This window comes from Pelobates fuscus, chromosome 3, assembly GCF_036172605.1.
Source record: "Pelobates fuscus isolate aPelFus1 chromosome 3, aPelFus1.pri, whole genome shotgun sequence".
Lineage (NCBI taxonomy): Eukaryota > Metazoa > Chordata > Amphibia > Anura > Pelobatidae > Pelobates > Pelobates fuscus.
The window spans coordinates 349674981-349699723 of record NC_086319.1 but is presented as its reverse complement, the minus strand read 5'-3'; the positions used below and the strand labels follow the sequence as shown (position 1 = coordinate 349699723).

General features: G+C 37.8%; 1 protein-coding gene across 5 annotated transcripts in view; it reads left to right on the top strand.

The window, feature by feature from the left end:
* The window catches only part of SHF (Src homology 2 domain containing F), a 232226-nt gene that overhangs the window by 187602 nt on the left and 19881 nt on the right, over nucleotides 1-24743 (top strand). For 2 of the 5 annotated variants that reach the window (XM_063449162.1, XM_063449159.1), the window contains 2 exons: nucleotides 1919-2090; nucleotides 5235-5354. The exons of 1 other annotated variant lie outside the window; for it this stretch is intronic. In XM_063449162.1, the coding sequence (XP_063305232.1) occupies nucleotides 1919-2090; nucleotides 5235-5354 (292 nt within the window). The remainder of the gene's footprint in view (nucleotides 1-1918; nucleotides 2091-5234; nucleotides 5355-24743) is intronic. 2 more of the 5 variants (XR_010090461.1, XM_063449161.1) reach the window with 2 other exon arrangements.

The following is a 24743-nucleotide window of genomic DNA, read 5'->3' as shown; positions in this document are numbered from 1 at the left end:
TATATATATATTTTTTTTTTCTAAAATATCCGTATGTAGTTTTCTATTGTAATATTACTACAGATAATCCACACAATTTTGCTTAAAAAAAAAAAAAAAATACAAGCCCACAAAGGAAGTTGGAAAATCCTGTGAAAAATGTACAAAAAGTCCTCATAAATACTGAAACATCAACACAATCAAGAGAAAGGTATTTGTGTGATGTAAGCTCCTCTGCCCCTTGCTCGTGGAGGGGTTTGGAGGGCAGCCTGCTGCCCACAGACTACGGGCCTGGTCTCGAGCCCCTAAAGAATTAAAAAAGGACTACTGACACTCTGTGGATAGGCTAAATGGAAACATTAATAGGATGTGTGGAAATTAGGTAGTTTTGAGGGAGGATATGTGATACCTTGAATATCCTCAGAGTTCACTGTTCTGGGATTTCCCTACTTCAAGCATTGTTAATGAAACCGTGCATTGCATATCTCTGTTACTTGAGATTAGGAGAATCATGAGTCTCTCTAATTTGTTTATTTTTTGTATTTTATAATTGATAAATTATATGCAAAAACAATTACCGTAATATTCATTCTAGAGTCATTCTGTGCACACACTCACTGCAGTATTTAAATACTTGAATATACCAATTACATGTGTAACTAATTACCTATTTGGTTTCTTGCTAGATTTCTTTATTTTTTTTTGTTTTAGCTTTGAGAAAAAATGACAATATGAATAAGAAAATGTATTTATTTGTATATTTGATAGATTAGTGAAATATCCGATCGAGACACCACTGTTTAAACGTATATGTAATTATTGAGGATTTCAGTATTGTTTTACATTTCATTTATTTTTTACATTTTTAAATTCGGTATCCATTTACTTGATTTAGTTTTAAATTACACAATAATAGTGTGGTTATTATTTCTGAAAAAAACATATTGCGTAACCATTTATTGCACAGGAAAACTAAAATCATAGTTTCCCCTTAGTAAAATCCTGTTGACTTTATGTGACTACGACAGGTTGTTATAATTTGTGACCACGTGTCTTCCAAACACTGTCACTTTACACGTAATAATTGTTAAAAATAACTAATTTGTGTTTTTTTGTGTTGATTTATGAAATGAGAGATGGAATATTACAATCACATGGTCCGAGTCAGATCTCAATGTTTCCATGAATTTCATAAGAATTTTTTTATGCAAAATAAACTTATGGTATTCACTCACATTTTATTATGCAGCTGACTGAACTTCTTTTTAATTTTTCTTAATAATACAAATAATACCAATGTTGTGGGGTATTTAGATCGAGATGGCAGGGCGGACCTGAGAGGGTGGTCACCAGTGACTTGACTCGTGTCACTTGTGATGCCTATTATAAGCTCCCATCCTGAAAAGGAGTGGCCTGCCTACCAAAGGACTGAATGGACCTTTTAGACTGGCTCCCACCCTGCAGGTTCTTGCATAAAGTGCTACTGATGCATTTTCTGCAGAATTCTAGTGCTCATACACAGTGTGAGTGTATTTAATGATGTGCTGCCTGAGAACCGTTGCCTAAAGTCCCCAGATGCAGGACACAATAAAGGGAACTAAATAGGGATGGAGAGACAGGACATTAAAATTGGAACGGTGGTGGTGGTGGTGGGGGGGGGGGGGGGGAGGGTGTATGTGTGTGTGTGTGTGTGTGTGTTCCATATATCTCAAATTTGCTAACCGTATACAGTAGCATATGCCAACAAGTGTTTTCAGTGCACAGCATTTACTGCCATTCCTACTAGGAGTACATGTTCCAGGGTATAAATAGACAAAGTTAACCACAGTTTAGTTAAAATTCCATTGAAAACATGGGTCCCAGGAAATGAATTGTGCATTGCCCAGTCTTCCCCTGCACTTTCCTTTCTAAGTTCATAGATTTTTCTTTTCTTCTTCAGCCCAGTTTGATGGTGCTGAAAAAACAGGCATGTCACCATCCAAAGAGGACAAACTCAGACACACGCACAGACATTCAGCTGGAAACACGAAGGCAATCAAGCATCCAAGCATAGAACACACCAACTCAGTGGGAGAAAGAATAGACCCTTCCTTACCATTAGAGAGTCAATTGTAAGTATGATTAATATTATTTTTGATACAAAAATAACAAGATCAAAACATTGCCCACCCCTGGTGCTTTAAAGCGGTGCTGTAAGTAATTTAATTGATATACAGTCTTAATCTTACATAGGCATGCATTTTGCATGTCTTGAATGGAGAGGCTGCTTGTTTTTAGAATATATTTGTTATACCATTGAACAGCGCTATGGAATCTGATTGCGCTACATAAATAATAAAATAGTAATAAATAATAATAATCCAGTGTAAATAGAACAAAATGACCAGTTTGTGGCTGTGGATTCTCAAACAGTCCTTGCTCTTCTATTTTAATAAGGCACACTGTCTTGTGAAGTCACATTGGATGGCCATATCCCTGCTGATATGTTCATAGCTGTAAGGCACATGGCAAGGGACAAGTGGGCCACAGTCAACAATCTACGTGAATAATTCTGATCGTTATGGTGGTTGCAGTTCTTTTATTTCGTACCAATGCAGGTTTCCTGACACTTGTATCCCATTTTTATTTAAATACATGGAGAAATTTTCGAGCAAATACGAAGATCATTGTTATCCTGGAAAGTGCAAAACATAAAGTATTACAAGTGTGTGCGGCAAAAATATCATATGACTATTAATCCCATGAACAACGAATGGATTCTGAGAAACTGCTGCCGTAAAGGAACACTATAGCATTATGAATTAAAATCTGTATTCTTAACACTATAGTGTCCCTCTCTCCACTCCTTTCTAGATCCACCAGATGCTATAAAAATTTACTAAATAAAAGGTTTACTGACCTGTTTCCAGCTCCGAGGCTCCCTCAGTGCTGCTGACCTCTCCTCCCTAGGCGATGTCACGGAGGAGGCCTTATAGAGGAGCGTTGAGGACTGAACTCTCATGCTTGGCAAGTGCTGCATGCAAATTCTAAATTCCCCATAGTAAAGCAGGGAGTCAATGCTTTCATAGGAACTTAAACATCACACGATCAAGTTTTACTCTGTCTGTGCCTTGGAAGCAGCTCTAGAGGGTGTCACACTGTCAGCCACCTGAAGACGAAACAGTTTCTCAAAAATGTCAGGGACACTAAGAGGACAGGGACACGGCACCCAGACCACTTAATTGAGATGAAGAGGTCTGGGTGACTATCTTGTTCCTTTAAATATACCATAAAGTAAAAGCAAGTGTTTTGTTGGCCGTGTCACAATATTTGGGCTGCTTATGTGGCAATTCTAGTACATTTCTATTCACTTGAAAATGATATAGCTTTGCAACTTATTAGGTTAAAGTGGAACTGTCCCTTAGAAGAATTATAAAATTAATTGTAGAAAGCCACACCCTGAAAAGTCATCAAACTGGTCATCTCTGACCTGGCAGTGAGCAAAGAACACCGAGAAGAGGAGCAATTAATCAATGTGTGCTAACATGGACCTAGACCTTGGAAGCCTGTCAGTGTTTTACAACTGACAACTAGTCACAGGGCATACAGGGCTGATTCCCTGTCAGCCAGGCTGATACGTCTTAATTTCCTGCAGGTCTTCCATGCTGTTTGTGCTGTGCTCTCACTGTACTGAGTATCTGTTGAGTGCACGGAGCACTCTATTATATGCCTGTGGCTGCTGTTTAGTCTTCATCTTGCTTTACAAAGACAAAGAGAGCCGGCACAGGCACGATCCATGCAGTAAGCATTGACTCAGTAGCACAGCTTACCAGAGTTAAAGCACAGTATACATAGAGCATGGAAACCCTGGTAGCTTAAATGTTAAGGCAGGAAGGTTGTATTCCCTGTATCATATCTGTGAGTGTCTGAGTATGCACATGAGTGTGTGTCTGTGACTGTGTGTGTGTTGCTATATCTGTGCGTGTTTAAATTACTGTGCATGCCTACTTGTGTATGTGTCTATAGGAGTTGGTGACAATTGCGAAAATGTCTGTACCAATTTGTGTCTGCATGTGTCTGTCTGTATCTAGATTGGTGGTTTTATAAATGTATGTAGCCAAATGTCTGTTTTCTTGCATATCCATGTCCGTATGACTGTGTGTAAGCACCTATGATTGTGTCTCCAACTGAGGTCAAGTTCTTCTGGCAGCCTGGTCCTGTTTTAGGGATGCCAATTTCCGTTGCTGCAGGGGGAGGGTTTACAAGGAGGATGGGCTGATTAGAGGACTTGAGTGGCGTGGAGGGTGGACGTTCTGCCAATAGTTGTACTTGGGAAAACATGGTTTTATTACGTTTAATCGTTTTGGGAATTTGTTCCTATAAGCCAATTATTCTAAATAATCAATACAAATATTTAATTGTATGCACTTACACTTACACATCGTTAATATCTGTACATACCATGTCCTCTTAATTTGCAGTTTGTCCACAGTTTCTTCATAATTCAGTAGCATTCTTTTTAGTTCTAAATTGGATATAGATAGATATTTCTAATGAATCAGTGGATTCAGCCAGATGTATCTATGCAAAGAGGAGATTAGAATAATTTGCTATTCTGTAAACTGGCAGGATATGCACTTTCTGCATCATCTCCTCTCCCTTCTGATATATTTGTATTAGGAGTTATCTACAGTGCTTAAGCTTTAAATCCATCATGTTTTCCAGTGGTTATTAAATGAACCAATTGGCAAAAAGGGGATTAAAAAGCTAATAGTTTTACTTGACATTTGTGATTTCAAGGCGGTCTGTCTCTGTTCTTTAAACTTAGCTGCCTGTGCTTTTGGTAACACATTATACAAGATAGACATTTAACTCGAACTGTATTTCCAGTGGTTTCATATTTTAACCGAAAATGTTCTTTCTGGTTTTTAACTCCAAGATAATATGGACCAGAAGTATGCTCAAATGTCTACTAATTCTACCGAAACACATTCTATGGCACCTGTGTCATAGCATCTGGCTGTTGTTGACTTAACTACAAACATTACCTACTGGAAGTGAGTTCAAGATGTTGTAAGTCGAGAACAACTAGAATGATCCAGTGTAATCGGCTCTCAAATAGTCGCATGACTTAATGGGCATATTTGATTCCAAACACAGCTTCTAATTCCATCTAATAGTCTGTTACTCAGTGGGTAGTGAATAGTGCCTTTTAAAAGATGACCCAAATCCCCTCCAAGTAAGACAAACGGTTTGTTAATCGGTTTCTCTCACAGTTGGTACCATGGTGCAATCAGCCGTACAGACGCCGAGAGCCTCCTGAGGCTGTGTAAAGAAGCAAGTTACCTGGTTCGAAACAGCGAGAGCAGCCAGATTGACTTTTCCTTATCACTGAAGTAGGTAACCTTTTATTTATTTATATGTAAAAATATAATGTATAGAATAAACTTGATTAAAAAAATAGTTTGTCTACTTATCTTTTGCTATCTGTGCTTTGTTACCTGTATTCAAACACATTTTATGCACCTCTGTAAAATACGATGGGTCTAAAGTCTGTCTGTGCACATGGAGAAACCATGGTATAAACAGAACACTTTCTGTTGAACTGACGACTGTTTTTAAAATGTTAATTTCCTTCCCATATTTTCATGTAAAATGTATATTACATTTAGTTTATTGTACAAGTACAACGTAAACAGTTTATATAAACTTTAAAATAAAACAATATAATGGCCCTTTCCTTCAGTAAACACATGTGCTATCTACTTCTAGGAATTTAAAGGAACACTCTAGGGGCAGGAACACCTGCACCTCCCCTTTGCCGCCCCCCCCCCCCCCAATATAGTAAAATCTTACCTTTATTCCAGTCTGCTGCTGAAGGTTCTGCCCCTGATCTGCCTCCTTGGCTGACATCACCAGAAGTGGTGATCTCCAGTAGGAAAGTATTGGAATGGCTGAGATTGTCAAGAAGACTGGTCAGGAGCAGAGCCAGCACAAGCCAAACAAAGGCCTGGCCAGTCAGCATCTCCTCATAGAGATCTATTGAATCAATGAATCTCTATGAGGAAAGTTCAGTGTCTCCATGCAGAAAGTGGAGACACTGAATCTCCGTGCTGCACACTGTGCAGGACTGCCTCAGTAGCACTTCTAGCAGCCATCTGAGGAGTGGCCAGTGGAGTTATCCGTAGGCTATAATGTAAACACTGCATTTTCTTTGAAAACGTGGTGTTTACTGCAAAAAGCCTGAAGAGGATGAATTTATTCAACAGAACAAATACAATAAGCTGTAGTTGTTCTGGTGACTATAGTGTCCGTTTAAGGGTCCATATTGTACTTTAGGAAACTAATCTGACAGTGACAATTGAGTAAAGAATTGGTTATTCCTATCCCTCTTTCTCTGTCTCTACCCCAGCATGCATGTTACTTTCCCATCATTAAAACATGTAATCTCTCTTCTCTTTCATGTTATCTCAGTCTTTGTACAGTCTTTGTTAACCCTATCTCCCTCCATTTCGTTCTACTTTTTTATATTTACCTTCTTCCTTTAAAATGCTTTAATTTAATTTTTTTTATTTTTCTCTACCTCCTTGTCATTCCCCCAATCTCTGAACATATGCATATGGGTGTAATTCATGCAAAATTGCAATTCTATCTGTATTACAGAATGATCCCTTGAAAAAAAAAAAATAAAGAAAAAAAAAAAAAAATATATATATATATATATATATATATATATATATATATATATAGTCTTAAAAGTGAAACATTCACATTGTTATTTTTTATTTTTAGTTCTTGTCAATGTGCTTGTTGCAGTTATTTATTTTCATTCGACCTGCTCAAGCACTAAACTGCAAAGGATGCTCGATTGTCTAATCAAGCCAGTTAGATAAAGATTTAGATTGCGTATTTCTCTGTTCCAAATGGATCCTAAGCAGCATGCAACCCTTCAGGGCAGAGTAAATTACTGGCATCCTTCGAGAAACCACACCATAGTTGTACAGTCTACTGCATCTAATGTCAACTTTCTATTCTCTGTTTTATCTTGTTCTGTATTCTGCACAACAACACATAATGGGGGTACGTTACTAAACTGTGAAATGGGGAAACAGAATAATCAGTAAATACACGTATTTGTGTTTATAGAGAGATGTCCTATTATTCTTCTGTATTATAAACACATGTTAAAATGGCTGCACCTGCCAACATGGTGCTCTATTTATTGCACTTGTATAAAACCATTGTGTTGATAAAATTGTTACAGGTGTGACATAAAACCTGTGATTATGCATTTACTGGTATTTTGTAGAAAAAGAACTGTGTCAAGGTTAAAGAAATCTATTTATAAAATGTTGGCCACTTGTAAATAGTTGCAAACAGATTTTTTTTTATGGATTTTATTGTTATACAATTTTTGCTTCTTCCTATTTTATGTCAGTTATATAAAGTTGATTTGTATCTTTTTATTGAATAATAACACGCTGCTCTATAGAGGAACTTTTTTTTTTTATCCCTGGAATTAACAGTTCCAGTCGAACATTTGGATTTGTGGTAGAATGTATATTGGTTATGAAGAAGCTACACAGTTTTAAATTCGAAGAACATATATTTGTGAACCGTGATCAAAATACATTTTTAAGGGATACTCTATGCACGGAAAGGTCACAATTGCAGTGTCTCTGTTCAATCACCTGCCATTAAAGAGTTAAATTACTTTGTGTATGCAGCCCTAGTCATACCTTCCCACCTGACTCAGTCTCCCTCCATACTTACTAGAAAAGAGCCCAAGTTTTATTTTAGCTTGTTTTATTGCATAGTGTGCTTAATTTAGGTTTGTTTTTCATTGTCTCTGTTAATTGCCTTCTAGAGCCTGCAGGGGCCTTGCACCAACGGAGAGAAGCCTGTGTGTGATTAAACTTAAATTAGCAGAGCAGGATGATAATAACTTCTATAGAAAACACACTGTAATATGAAAATATGAAACCTTTTTTTCAAGGAGGCGAAGTCACGGATAGGGAAGATGAGGCAAGGGCTGTATAAACATAGTGAGACATCATCTATACACAAAAACTGCATTAAGCTGAAGTTATTTTGGTGATTAGTGTACATTTAATTACCCAGAATGTTTGGATTTTTATCTTTACGTATTCTGAGCATGTTTTTAATAAAATCTAGCTAATATTTTGAACATTGAATGTACAACACACACTTATTTTGCAGCACAGCATAGTGTCCCTATACTATTTTATATTTAAAGTCCAGAGGACAATTTTCTTTCCCTTAAATAGCATATTCAAATAATGACATTAATTACAGTTATTTAAAATGTTTTTTTATGATACAGGTAGCCATGGTCATAAAAGTTTATGGACTTCAGCTCAGGAAATGGTTGTAAAACAGTCACTAACTTTGATTGTAATATAATTTATTTAATTTGTAAAATCATATACAATTGATAATTCTATTTTATGTAAAGCCTAAGTAGATACAGATTGAACTATTTACCCATTGAGGGACAAGGTAACATTCACTTTATATTTTCACATAAATATGTTTAACCCCTTAAGGACCAAACTTCTGGAATAAAAGGGAATCATGACATGTCACACATGTCGTGTCCTTAAGGGGTTAAAAGTAAACATGAATGGTTACTGGATTTTACTTTGTCCCCTCCATAGAAAGTCTAGTGTGTCATAAGATTGTGGATAACAGTAAACATTTTGTTTGGATACTTTCATAGCTGAAAACAGATGATATTAAACACCAGAGTAAAATCTTGAGGATGTTTTATAGTGCATAACACCTGTAGAGCAGTAACAGTGCATAAAATGTCCTTTTAACTGTGATAGTTTTTTTTTCATTGAAGTGGTTATAGTGTCTGGAGTCCCTTAGCACCATTCTTTCCTTCAGTATTAAAAAAAGTTCAATGTTTTAATTAGTCTATGCAGATTGGGCTAATGTTGAAGCTTAACTCACTGAAGTGGTCTGGGTGCAGTATCCCACTCCCGCAGCCCTCTTAACCCTTCAGTGTAATACATTCAAGTTTAACAGAAACTGCAATGTTTACATTGTAGTGATACAACTGCCTCTAGTGGCTGTCTACCAGTCGGTCACTGGAGACGCTTCCTGCTGTTTAATGTTGCAAGTCCTCATGCTATGCATGTACATTAAGTTCCCCTTAACGACGACATCGGAGATTGTAAACAAATTTAAAGAGAAACGGACCAGCACAGAACCCCGAGGCACTACACTTACCACTTTGAACATTTTACATTGATAACTACTTTCTGAACCCTATCTTTAAACCAGTGTGCTATCCAAGAATACTTTAGTTTTCCTAACAACCTTTTGTGTGGAACTTTAGCAATTGCTTAGAAATCCACATCTACTTTTACTAACTTATTCATAGAACACAGTAAAGTTAGTTTAGCGTGACCGATCATTAATGGGAAACTATAGTGCCAGGGAAAACAAATTAATTATCCTGGCACTATAGCTTCCCCCTCTGTCAAGCTGACCCCTCCCTCCCCCTCCTACTCACTTCGTGTCCTGCAAAAAGGGTTACAATCCCCCTTCTGTCACTTACCTGGTTCCAGCACCGAGGTCCCTCGGCACTGGCTCGGGTCTGCCTTCTCTCCTCCCCCAGAGATGTCAGCTGGCAGGGGAGACCTAATGCACATGCACGGCAATGCTTTCATATAGGGATTCTGGTGATGCTGGAATTCTTCTTGCATAGCGTGAGAACATTCAGTGTCATTTAGTCGCCTAAAGACCCAGAAGTCCCTCTAGTGGCTGCCTGGTAGACGGCCACTTGAGGAGAAATTTAACCCTAGCAGGTAATTATTGCAGTTTAACTGCAATAATTACATGCTCAGGGTTAAGTCTGATAGGACACTGCATCCAGACCACTGCAATGGGCTGAAGTGGTCTGAGTGCCTGTAGTGTCCCATTAATAAAACCATGTTGCTTCCTGCTAATGATATTTTTTTGTCAAAATTGTATGTATTATTGAATATTATCCCTTCAAGCCCTTCAAAAAATTTCACAAGACCAGATCTTAAGTTCACAGTAATTTCCTGGTTGAGCTTATAAACCATTTTTAAATATAGGCATCACATCTGCTTTTCTGCAATGCTCTGGTACAATTCCTGGAAGAAAATATAATTTCCTGAAAAATTTAAAATAGTGGTATGGATATTTCTACACTAGGCTCCCTAACCGTGTGTGTGAATACCATCTGTCCACAGGGCTTTGTTTACATTCACTTTATTTAATTTCTTGAGCACTTTATCCTGTGTTAAAGGGACACTGTAGGCACCCAGATCACATCATCTTGTTGAAGTCAAGTAATTTCATCTCATCGTCCCTGTCACCATTTGCCTTGCATTGTAAAACATTGCAGGTTTAGAGAAACTGCTATGTCTGCATTGCAGTGCTAATACTGCCTCTAGGGCCAGAGGAGCTGCAGGGTAGAGTAACTCAGTGCCACCAAACCACTAGGGCTTGCAATGTCCCCTCTCGCTAACCAGAGCTAAGAAGGAGATATGCCGTAAAGTGTTTTTAATTTTATTTATAAATGTGACCGAGCTCCAATACTCGGAAAGAGTTTATTCACCCAGTCCTCTTTCTAACTGCTTTCAGGGACCCTGAAATTCTGCAGGGATACAGGGACCAAGCAACCAGCCAACAGGTCCAAATACTCTGTTACTGGGGTCCCTGAATAAATTAACCAGGACACAGTTCTAAATGAACTAACATACAGCTTTATTTTTACTCACAGCTAGCCCATATGCATATTACATTTAACTTACTGTAACAAATATATAACCAAATCATATGGGTAAACATGGTCGTCATTGGTGATGACACAACAGCCACCTCTCTTGCCCCACCGCTTCCTACTGGGCTGCTGTGATTAAAAAAATGAACAGGCCAAATTTGTTTCCCAGTCCGTTCATGCATGGAAGTTTACGAATATCCTAATAATATTGTTCACAAACTTTGGTTGGGTGCCCATCAACTCACCCAGATCTTTTCACTTGCCCTTTTTACCTGCTTCCAACAAATGAAATTCAAGAACTGGCTGCCCAGTATATCTCATCCCTTGTCAGGTGCCATTGTAACGATATAATCAAGGTTATGCACCTTACCTGTCAGTGGTTTTAATGTTGTGCCTGTTCAGTGTTATATTTACTATAGTGATCAATTAATGTATATGTGTCTAAAAACCATATTCATACAGACACAGAATTCTAGGGGGAAAAAAAAGTTTAAAATTAAACAGATCGCAGACCACAAAGCACAAAAACTAAAAAAAAAAAAAAGTCCAATATTTTCTTGCTTTTGGAATCCTGGGCATGTGGGTTGAGCATCAACATGCGTAAGACCAGAAATACTGGCCCGAAAAAGGCAGTGGCAACGTTATTGCCAGGCTTCTGAGGATAGTGCCGGATATAAAAAGGATCCAGCCCCAAAATAGCTTTTTAGAGGCAAGATGGGGGACCTGTGGCAAAAAATGTGTGGGGTTTAATATGGAGACAAATCCAGGGGCTCCCATTGAAAAAAAATAGAAAAAAAAAAAACATAACAAAATACCAGTGAACATTGACTGTAATTATACAATAATGTCCCTGAATACCACTTTAAAACTTTCAAACAGTGAATCAGCATTTGAAATTTTGGTTTTATTTTTTCTTATGTCATATGTCTGGGTTGCTCCATATATCTGTCTGTGGTTAAGTAAATGTAAACAAGATCATTATCTTGGTATAATAGGCTCTTTGACAAACTCACTGAGTGGAGGTACTGTTTGTTGACATAGTAAAAAAAAAAAAAAAAAATCCTAAAATCCCATGCCAAGTGAAGATGACACATACTGAGTGGCTGGTGAAGAATCAATGACCCAGATCACAGGCGCACTGCATATTCTGACAAAATGGTTATGTAAAGTCAAGCCTGTAACACGTCCTATGAGGAATGACAATATTCATTTTCTTTTTGTTCTGTTAATGATGCTGCAGTACTAAAAATAAAGACCCAACACAATTCTAAAAATATTTTTCACACGAATGGAAATCCATTACAGGTACCTTGTAACTTCCAATCCTTCATTTCTTAGTATTTTTGTTTTTACTTCCCAAGTTACGATTGTCAATTTGCATCAAAAGATTCTTTGAAATGAGGAAGCGTTTGAAGTTCCAGGTTTTGGTTTTATTACTTGTATTGTTGATTTATGCTTGCAAAACTGTTCTCTGACATTAATAGAGATTTTGCTCACCGAGGCCAACTCACATATACATTAAAATAAATAAACCGTATTCTTGTGACTTGTTTATTATTTGTAAGTAAACACTGTTTTGGGGAAGAATAAAAGTAAACCCTATATTGATCCCCACCCTCCCTCCAAAAAAACAAACCAACAAAAAAACAAGGAGAGGGGAGAATGTGTGCTGCCGCCTGCCAACGATTTTGCACAGAACTCTCGTTTGACAACCAGAATTCTTGTTCTAGGCTGGCTTTTTACACCCCAGTGATGCTGCAGAGAGGTTTATTTTAAATGTAAATTATATATATATATATATATATATATATATTTTTTTTTTTTATGTGGATGATGCATTATTCTTACTTTGCCATTAAAAAATATCTATAAATGTGTGATATTTTTCATGGTTTATAGTAAATGTTTTAAAGGGTTACTTCAACAAAACCAAAAAAGTATATTCATAAAATCCAAGTTTTGGTTAGAGTAACCATTGCTCTGATGGAACACCTCTTCTTCCGGGGTGGCTAATGACACCTCAGTGACACTGCCAGAGGTGGAGTTACACCCACAGCATTAGAATGGTTAAACTCTGTATGTGCAGAGTTTCATGCTGCACATACAGACTAAAGGCAGCATGACCACTTAAGATCGCTCTGCTTGGAGTAACATTTTAAAAATACGAATAAGAAAGATGACATTTGATGATCCGTCCACAATAAGGGCAATGAGAAGGACAAATGCTATGGTGGCAAAAAATGCAGTGGATTCTTTAGTGTACTTCACTGAAAAAACGAGACGCCTTAAGTCTCCCATAATGGCTGCAGAAAAATGTAATCATACCATGTTAAATATTTTACAACAGTAAGCAATGTAATAGCTGTTAAAAAAAAGAGCACTTAAATACAAGATTTTTTTTTTGGTGGCGGGGGATTTTATGGCGGAACAGCCATACGATTTTCATTGACCTCAATGTGTTTTATTATTTTATAAAATGCATTTCCACCTGTATTAAAACCTACTGGCACCCACAAAGCAGTATGTCAATACAAACTCATCTGAGTGAGTTCTGACACTTCTGTCTCGTTAAAGTTAAAGTTACTGTCCTAAAATTCTTACACTTTAGTTATTATAGTGTTGAAGATGCTTCCTTATGAATTACTGTGATTTTGTTGAAAATGGCCATCATGTCACCATGTAGATATAGAGCAACTCCCGTGACACTTTTTATATCACAGTATTACTTTTGAAGGTCAAACCTTAATAAAACAAGTATGTTGGTAGCTCAATAAAATGTAGTATTTATTAACTTACATCTCAGCTGAAAGTAACTGAAAGAAACTGTAGTAATTTAAAAATCTGCTTTTTTTGTCCATAATATTGGTAAATTACACAGCTAAACTCTAGCTCTTTTAGTTTTCCTCCTATGACCTCTGCTGTGCCATATGAGCCTCATTTAAGATGCTACAGGATATCGCAGTTAAGCACCTATGCTCTTTATAGTTTACTTCATCTGTACAAAGGATTATATAAAGGTTTTTATGTGCTATAACCAACATGTGTGAATTTTATTATGTTTTTAATTACCTTTGTTGGTGGTAGTATTCAAAATAAGATTAGATTCACAAACAGATGTACTATAATATTCCTTAAAGGATGCTTACAGGGACACTGTAGGCACCCATACCACTTCAGCTCCCTGAAGTGGTCTGGGTGAATTGTCCCATGTCCCTTAACCCCACAGTGGTAAATATTGCCGTTTCTGAGAAACTGCAATAATTACCTTGCAGGGTTAACTCCTCCTGTAGTGACTGTCTACCAAACAGCCCCTAGAGGAGCCTATGGAATTGAAAAGGATCTTTGGTCTGTTATTGAACGCTGGACGTCCTCACGCTGTGCATGAATACCTCCAGCGTCAGATTTTTCCCCATAGGAAAGCATTAAATAATGCTTTCCTACGGGGAAATCCCAAAGCGCGCGTGGCCATTGCCGCGCATGTGCATTAGGTCTCCCCCGCTGGCTGATGTTGGCGGGGGAGGAGCATGGGCGGTGCCTAACCCAGTGTCGAGGGACATCGGCTCTGGATTCAGGTGAGTGACTGAGGGGGTTTTAACCCCCTTCAGCCGTGTGGGAGGGGTAGCGCAAGGGAGGGGGGGGGGGGCACTCTAGGATTCTACAGTGTCAGGAGAACAGATTTGTTTTCCTGGCACTATAGAATCCCTTTAATGCTGAATTTGATCCATTTTGACTTCATTATATATAATTGAGATGTGTGTGTATATATATATATATATATTCATCAATTATACTGTACAAAACAAATCCATGAAAATAAAAAATATACACTTGCTTAAAAGCCCTAAGCTTTGCCGTTTCTTCAGTGAGCTCAATCCTAACCAGACAATATTGCAGCAAATCTAGTTTTAGACTTTCTACTGCAGGAAGCCAAGTGCTCAACTACAACTTCTAAAGCCTTTACGGTCTAATGAACAGATCTGTTATAAAGCAAAAAGGGAAACCCTACTGGTTGATAGCGACGGTGGAAAAGACAAAACACTTGCCAAATAACCGAACCTACACTCTGTTATCTATAGATTGTGTCAGGTGTATGCCCTTTTTTCCTATAAAAACTGTTTAAAAATCCAAACAAATAGCATGTTTAATACAGAAATAGATCGTAATAATCACTAAAGTGCTCCTCTCTCAGCAAAACAATCAAATACGTGAAGATAATGTAAGCTACAATTCTCATTTGGAAATCATTCTGTTTAAGTTCACTACCTACTTGCATTTGTTAATTGCATTGAAGTATTGTTCGGTCTGTCTCCTAAATTACTATCTAAACAACTAAATGCATTCCAATTTGGCTTCCTTCTGTATCAGGAACATATAGTTTTCTATGTTCACTTATTTAATTTTGAATTTTCTTTACTCCTTCCAGTTTAATCATAAATCTTGCTTGGCTGTTTGATTACATTTGTTTTTGAACTTATACCTTTTATGCCTTAAAGTTCGTAAATAAATAGAGCTTTATTAAGTAGCGTTTGATGCTTGTATCGGACAGGACTTCACAAGTGATTAAAACATTTTTTATAACCACAATTAAACCCCTTCGGAGATAGAGTTTATATAAACAGCACTGATTTGTTCTCATTATATCCCAGGCTAATTGATGCTCAGTTCATCTAATGATCATTTTACTTTGTAATGTGTTGGTAAGGAATGGGAGGCTTAAATGCCATGTATATTTTACTACTTAATTTTACCTCGTCTGTGCAATAATGTAAGTGAGACCATATTTCACAAAGTGAAAGTGTTCATGCCATTGTACAGAGCATTGGTGAGACCTCACTTGGAGTATTGTATGCAGTACTGGAGACCGTATCTTCAGGAGGCTGGGGTGTTGAAATTAAAAAAAAAAACAAAAAAAACTACTTGTCCAGAGACTAAAGCGTTTGCTCAATCTACTTGAACGCAGTGACAATCTACTTGTCCTGATACATTTTTTTTTAAATTTTTTTTTAAATCCAAACCATATTTAAATAATGTCTTTATTGATAGTAATTTAGGAGACAGACCGAACAATACTTCAATGCAATTAACAAATGCAAGTAGGTAGTGCACTTAAACAGAATGATTTCCAAATGAGAAGTGTAGCTTACATTATCAAAAAATAGAACTATAATTAACTGAGGCAACCTCATGAGGCCGTTTATATCCATTGCCATGCTTGGTTACAGAAAAGGCAGTGCTTACACTGCTGAGCCTACAGGATCAATCTCTTTGCTCCAGAACCACAGTGTTTACTTGCTTTTTTGCATTTTTTTTTGCACGTTATAGGGCTATAAGTACAAGTAGGACATTGCTGTTTCAAAATATATATTTTTAAAATGTATCAATAATCAAATTGTAACACTGTTATCTTTCATAAATCTCTGAATCACACCCCACATGTACATATTTTTTTTTTTAAAAGTAGACAACACAGGGTATTCATGATATTTTGACACTTTCTATGCAGCATTTTACCATCAATCTTTGCCAAACTTCGCACGGTTTAATTTTTTTAAAATTTTTTTTACATACATTGCTGCCACAAAACACACACTAATATGTGTCCAGCAACATCTCCTGAATACAGTGATACCACCCATGTAAAGGCTTGTCGGGATGTTTGGGAGCTAAAAGACCACATTTGGCAGGTGTGCATATCCATTTTCCAACTTGGAATTTTGACATGTAGTCAACCTTCGCCCATGTCCTATGTGGGACATTTTTTAAGGCAGCCAATGTATTTTACGCCCACCAAAACATATATTTTTTTAAAAGTAGACAACCCAGGGTATTTCAAATGGTGGTATTTTAACACTTTTCATGCACTGAATTTACCGCCAGTCTTTGTCAAGCTTTTGGGTAGTATTTATTTTGTGTTTTTTTTACACACATTGTACTTAAGCATTAATGATCAGATCCTTTATAAAGTAGACATGTCAGGGTATTGTATATGTGATGTTTTAGCATACTTCCCCCTACCATTGTGCTAAGAAAATTTCAGAGAAAGTGCATGGTGGTAATTTTTTGAATTCTGCTTTTTTTATTTTGGCCAGCTTGTCATATGTTACTGCCAGAAAACACCTCAGTTTGTTTTCTGCAAAGTCCCCTGAGTACACCTATGCCCCCGTGCATTGGTTTGCCACTATCTTGCAGTAACACATTTTGGACCTGCCCATTTTGGCTTAATATCGTTTGCGTTCTTTGCTAGGCACATGTTGAGTGTGGTGCATTTTTACATCCTGCAATTTATGGTTTTGAAAGTATATATTTTTCTAAAGTAGACATCTAAGGTTATAGAAGATTGGGGTGTTTTGACTTCTTTTCCCCAACCATTTAACCACAAAAATTCAGAGAAAGTGTTTTGGTGGTAATTTTTGAATTCTGTTTTTTATGCACACAATTCTTTTAGATTTTGGCCAGCTGGTTATATGTTACTGCCAGAAAACCTTTTAACTTTTTGAAGAACAAATGGACAGGTATCAAGCGCACCTTTAGCAGGAACTAACTCCTTCAAAAGTAATTTAACTGGATATTTGGCGGAAAGAAACCAACTAACTAAAATGTGCTGCTTTCAAAAGACACAAAGTAAAAACAAATGAGGAACAAGTATTACAAAAAGGTATATTCTGTGTGGTAGAGCTTAAAACACGTTCCAATACACAGTCCGGGTTTTGATGGGCAATCGGGACAGTAAAAGGGAGTGTCTGTCCTTTTTTATAACAGACTCTGCAAAGTTTCTGGGGATTGGCTTTTTTTTCAGTTGGCGGGATCTTAAAAATAAAATGTGTAGCACCAATTCTTGACTCCTCTAGTACTGTTGTTGAAACTTGACCATCTTCATAAATGATTGTAGAAATCAGCTTGAGCTGAAATTGGAGAAAGGTGTTTTTTTAAAAAGTAAAAATGAATTGTGCGTTGCTACTTGCATCAGCCACTTTTTTATACCAGGCTATTGTCTTTCTTAAGATAAGATATGGCTGCATCAGCTGAGCAGCCATATAAACACCCCCCCATGTGCCTGTTATAAGCCCTGATGCAAACAGGTTTGGTCTGTAACCATTACAGCCAACTGACCATTGAGGTGATCTCTCCCTATTATAATACTGTCTTTTTTCAATTTAACTCCCCTCTCCTTTTTCAACGTTTGCTCCAGATTATTTGGACTTGATTTTGAAGGGATGTTTATTATACTAATAGAGAATATATAGACACCATATATCACCTGCTGTCTTGAGTTTTAGGATCACTTGTGAGGATGCTCCAGGGAGCTAATTTAGGGTTTAACTATATATACTAGGAGATAGGAGACTCAATTGCAGCCGTTTATACAGGGACTTATAACATTAGCAATCATAGAAGGTGCTAAAGGATATCAGTAGGCATGTGTATGGGGAAAATTTTTGGTTCGGTTCGGCTCGGCATTCCGAAATGCAGGATTTTCGCAATTCAGGACTTCGGCACTTAGACACTTCGACACTTCGGAAATTTGGCAACTTTGACACTTCGGAAATTCGGCAACTTCGACACTTCCGAATTTCGGCATTTTGGGACTTCGGCACCTCGGGACTTCTCTTGCAGCCGCTTGGTAGATAACTCCCTAATTCCCATGGTATTAGGGAGTTATCTACCAAAAGGCTGAAAGACCTAAATTGGTCTTTCAGCCAAATTTACTAATACTATGTAAAAATGACTTTGTATTAGTAAATTTCACCCCTACTCGATATACCGCGAGTAGGGGCATGTCTAGTAAACAGTGAGCAGCCTGTGACTGCTCACTGTTTAAAAAAAATAAAAAAATAGTGCCCCCCCGGCCCCCACCCCTGAGCGGCGGGTGGGGACCCTAAAGTAAAATGATGGAGGGGTACCTATTGTCCTCCCCCCTGGCCCCACCCCTGAGCGGCGGGTGGGGGCCCTAAATACTAATAAGGGGGGGACCTAATGTCCTCCCCCCTGGCCCCACCCCTGAGCGGCGGGTGGGGGCCCTAAATACTAATAAGGGGGGGACCTAATGTCCTCCCCCCTGGCCCCCACCCCTGAGCAGCAGGTGGGGGCTCTAAATACGAAAAGGGGGGGGACCTGATGTCCCCCACCCGTCCTGCAATTAGGCTCAGAGCACTCTGGTGAGTTTAAGCCATCCAATCAGAGTGCTCTGACAGGTAAATGAACAGACTGACAGGTAAGTCTCTACATTTACCTGTCACAGCACTCTGATTGGTTGGCTTGAAATCCACCAATCAGAGTGCTATGTGTCATTTTACACAGCGTGGGAAAGTTCTTTGGAATTTCCCCACGCTGTGTAATTTGACTCATAACTCTCTGATTGGTTACTTAATCCACCAGAGAGTTATGAGTCAAATTACACACAAAAAAAAAACATAATAGGGATCACTTAAATTGTCTATTGGTTGTAATATTAGTACAGGGGGCTATTGGAGTAGATAAGTATACAAAGCGAGATTATATTGGAAGATCTGGAGAGATAGAAGGAGGGAGAAGGTAAGTAACAGCTTAAGTATAACGGTAATCAAAGGTAGCAATTGTCTGGAGGCTTAAAAGTGCATATTTTCATATATATATGCTGCTCCCTATCCTGCAAAAAGTCCACTTATCTATAGTCTGGACTATTAAAATACAATCGTCAAAACCCCTCAATTACTGGAAAAAAACATGAATAACAGTATAAGGCACAGGTTCTATTCTAGGTGCCTTATACTGATATCTAGACATGTGCAATTCGTTTCGGTCCGAAAATGAATTCGGACGAATTTCGGGCAATTCGGACATTCGGGTACTTCCGAATTCCCGAGGTCCCGAAGTTCCGAAATTACAGAATTGCCGAAGTTCCGAAGTGCCGAAGCACAGTAATGCCTAAGTACTAATATACTTACCCAATGAAAGAAGAAGAATGTTACATTGTAAACCATTTTAAATAAAAAGTGTATAAACATAGCCAGGATTCAGCTATAAGTGTTTGCAACAATCAAGTAACATACATTCATATAAAATGTAAGTTACTTAGCCAGTCAGTGTAATGACAGGAATGAATAAGTAGATAACTCCCTAATTCCCACGGTATTAGGGAGCTATCTACTAAAAGGCTGAAAGAAATAAATTGGTGTTTCAGCATTGCAGGGAAAGCACAGCTTCTTTTTGCAGCCGGCTCACACACAGATGACGTCACTAGACGTGTCAGGAAACTGACCTGGGTCAAAATCGGATGCAGTGTCAGTGGCATCAGAGTCTGACGCCAACAAGGCATATGCCTCCTCCAAACTGTACATGCGCTGCATAGTTCACCAACACACTACCTAACTAAATAACTAAATGAACAAATTACTAACACATTTTATTTTTTTATTTTTTTTACAACCTACCTAACCCTATGCTAAAATGACTAAAACTACCTAATACACTGCTTTTTAACAAAAAAAAAATAACAACCCCTAAGGGCAAAAATAAAATATATAGACAGTAAAAATGCACTGCTGTAACAGAATTTGGCAGGGAAGAGGTTAAAAAGGAATTGTATTCCTTTTTTTCACCGGTTCTGGCACTTCAGGCAACAATTCTGGCAACAAACTATTACGATCTGTCTCTCTCCCTCTTAAAACACTACAGAGGAGTAGAGGGGCAGAGATCACTGTCAAAGTAACACCCACTTTGACAGCAGCCATTTATGAGCGATTTCATGTCGCTCAAACAACCTATTTAGTGGTTACTATCTGCCTCGCATGCTTGGCAGATAGTAACAGCGATATTTTGTCGGAAGCAATCTCTGATCGCTCCCGCTGCTTGTTTTCCGCTATGACGGTTTAGGACCAGCTGAAGTGGTAGAGGTTAACACAGTGAGGGAGTTTAAGCATGCGTGGGATAGGCATAAGTCTATCCTAGATATAAGGTAAAGCCAGGGACTAATGAAAGTATAAGTAAGATTGTAAATTGGGTAGACCAGACTGGCTGAATGGTTCTTATCTGCCGTCACATTCTGTGTTTCTATTAAACCATTTTTGAAGGAGCGTTCCACACCCGTAATAAACTATGGCTTACTGAAGTGCTTGATAGGTGAGTAGTATTAATTCCTGGTTAAAAAAAAATCCCCTTTAAAATTAAATTATGAAACAACTCCACGACTTTCTGGGAGGTTTGCTTCCTCCTTCACATAGCTTCCCTGAACTTGTGTTGCAGTGCGTACTTTCTCGAGCACGATGGAACAGATTCAGAGACTTCTTAATAGCTATTTTCCTATTAAGTGACTGAAAGTCTCTTTGGGGAAAAAATGATGGCCTGCAAGGATTGCAGTCATAAGAACTGTAGTTTTTGCAAGCTCTTTTTAGATGTACCCCCAAAGACAACATGCGAAAAAAATGTATATCTACTAAATAGTGATCCCCGCCCCTCCCTGCTCTGCAGTGAAATGTTAGTTTAATAAGTGGTTGATTTAGAATCTTCAAGAACATTAGTTTAAAGAAAGTGGAAATTGTATTGACAATATGCAATCTCTGTATTGCTAATTTTACTGGTCTCTTAATTTTCCAAGATGAGAGTAACTATATACTGTGACATTTTTCATGCTCAAAAGTAGATATTCATGTACCTATATCTATGGAATATAATTCAGTTTTATGTGTAGCTAATCGGGAGTTTAACCGTAAAATAAGGCTGATGGCAAATATAGAATACACTTGCAGCTTTTCCATGTGATGGAGTCAGCATCTTCCTGTGTCTTTACCTGCTACGTGCCTGAAGTCTTCCACCCTCAATGCCATGCACAAATATTCATCTGGAATCCTTATGCTATATACTCTCAACGCACTGCATAATATGACACCAGAAAATGCACAACATGCCAGGCTGTGCCTTGACAGCATTGCGTGAGATTTAAAACAAAATTATGAAACAGAGTAGTATGTAGAAGAAGGAAAAAAAAAAAAAAAATTAGATACAATTCGTACCTAACATGTACTGAAATGGGTTGTACACAGGGCTGGATTTGCATTTCAGGATTTGTGAAGGCCTTAGATGTTAAGTCTCTCTCTGATTCTGAAGAAGTGTACAATGCATTATGCTACAATGGGTAGATCAGATTTTTAGAATCGAAATTCTAGGGAAAAGGAAAACTAATGCTGAATTGGATTCATCATGAGAGGTGCTTGCACTACGACCATGCAGAGTGCGCTTGAACAGAATTTGTAAGACATCAAGGTAGTGGGGCTGAAGCATTGAATATCTCCTACTGATACTTGACAATTAGCCAAGGGTGTCCCTCTATAGTAGGGCACTACAAGGGAGACGGGCAGTACAAAGAAGGTTTGCTTCCACTTCTGCATCACTTCTTACAGGAGTAAATGCGGGTCTGTTTTAGAAGTGGAGTTAATAAAAATCTATATTTTGTTTTTTTTTTTTTGTTTTTTTTTTTTTTGTCTTTTTTGCATGTGTGTCAGGATAGCCACTATGAAGCTACCCTTTACCATTTTTGAACACTGTAGCTGCAAACGATGCTACCTTCTTTTTTTTTTTTTTTTGTCTAAATATTGTGTATTTAGATTGTTTGCCCGTTTGCAGCTGAAAGCTTTTCAGAAAATTCCCTCGCGGCTTCTAGCAGGAAAATACTGTCCCATTCAACCTGTGCCAGATTAATTATACATGATTACAACATGCCTTTCAGTAATATACATTGGCAGAACCAGTGCACAAGATTAAAACCTTTACACCCAGCTGAAAAGTAACTTTTATGCATAATAAACGTAAAAGCTTTTCATTATCGTTTTGTAGCAAATTATAATAGCACATTTACAGGAAAAAGAAAATCTTAAAATCTGCCTGTGTAGTTGTGTAGCATGTAATATGTAAAAGGTAATCATCTCTAATTACCTTTTATATGTTAAGTCTGGCTTACAATACCAGCGTAGATATGTACTTCTGCTGTCATATACAGCTAATAAATATTTCATAGTGAATCTGTATAGCACATGGAGCAGCACAACTTAGTGGAATAGGGCATTGACAGAGCTAGGATGGGATGGGAATTATCCGGGATGGACAGGCTAACAGATATAGGGTAGTCATCTTAAAATGTTCCTATTCTAATGCCATCTCAGACGTTGTTGTCCCTCCCACTCTGTCTGGCTTTCTGATTTGTAATTTTTTTTTTTTTTTTGCTCGGTTTTGGAGTGATCCTCCTTCTGGCCACAGAAGTGGAGTGCGGGATAGATAAATAGGGATGTGGAATGGGTTGTTGTTAGGGATTGAATTAAGTGTTTTAAAAGCTGGTATTATTATTATTATTATTATTATTTCCATTTACATAGCGCCAACATATTCCGTAGCGCTTTACAATATTATGAAAGGGGGGATTTAAGTATAAATAGGACAAATACAAGAAAACTTACAGGAACGATAGATTGAAGAGGACCCTGCTCAAACGAGCTTACAGTCTGTAGGTATGGTAGGTTTTGAGCTGGCCTGTGGCTCAGAACCTGTGGGTGTAAGGGCATCTTGGTATTCCCCTAAATTGGATGATTTGGGCAAGTTGTTTGCACTTTATTAGTTTTTATGATGTTATTTGTTAAATTGTTATGATGTTAATTTCGGGGTCATTGTCATTGTGATGAAAAAAGGGGCATGGGTTATTTATATACTATGTCACAGGGCTTGTTTGACAATAACTTTTCGTATTAAAATGTATATTTTATTATATTAAAAGCTGTGGACAGAATTTTACCCAACATATTGGGTATTTATTCTTAATGCCCAAGGGGAAGATTATGTGCCTGCCGTGTTCAATGTTAAGACGAGCAGCATTAAGAGTCAGGAAAATGAAACCAGGTTTATACCTGTACCTGTGTGGTTTGACTCCAAGGTGTGAGGTTAGGAACCAAACTATTTGTAGGAAGTAATCAATCACTTGTTTATTCACATGAATATGTCATGTCTTAAAAGGACACTCTAGGCCCCCATATGTGACACTGTCCACTCAACCTTGTAATGTAAGCATTGCAGTCTTAGATTAACTGCAATGTTTACATTGCAGGGCTAAGACTTCCTCCAGTGGCTGTCTACCAAACAGCCACTGGAGGTGCTTCCTGCTGTTTCATGGAGTTTAACTCTTTGAAATGCATGAGGACATCCAGTGTCTTCAAAAATGTCCCCGTAGAAAAGCATTGATTCAATGTTTTTTATGGGGAAGGATTAATGCGTGCACAGTGCTTGCCACACATGCACATTAGGTACCCCCTGAGGAGACAGCACCGTGGGACCTTGCCTCTGGAATAAGGTTCATGGGGGAACTTTTTTGGTTTTTTTTTGTGGTGACACTATATTGTTAGGACTACAAAGCTGTATTCCTAACACTATAGTGTTTGTTTGCAAATAAAACAGAAATAAGTGGAGCTTAGGTTTACCTTAATACACAGTAGTATGATATGGGTAGACTAGGTACAATGGCATATATCTGAAAAATCAAACAAGCAAATCTAAGTGCAGATGATTATTACAAAAATAGATTAAGGTGAATAGAAAATGGGTAACTCACAAACGTAGAGCCAATAAATCACTTGGCTCAAATGGTTAGCGCCTCAGGATCTTCTAAGGTGGATCCAACACCCTCTTTTTGTCTCCACTTGATCTCCTCCTCCTTTACCCAGTAGTTAGGAATGGATAGGAAAAGACTCCAATTGAAGGTATAGACAAAATTTATTTGAATGATAATTATAATCAATAAAAGATAAAAAAAATTATTAAAAATCCATATAAAAGTTCGTATAAAAGTTCGTATAAGTGTTTGTTTAACTAAGAAATATTTAAATTTTTAAAATTACACCTCAAGTGTGTTTTGTCATCACTAATGACAAGCATGCCCCCTCTCAAAGTGAGCATGTTGGTTCAATGTGCAGAGCCCCGCTGAAGAGCTCTACCATGAGAAAAAGCCCTGTATTTGTTCTGTGCAGCACAAGCAAATTTAATAACATGC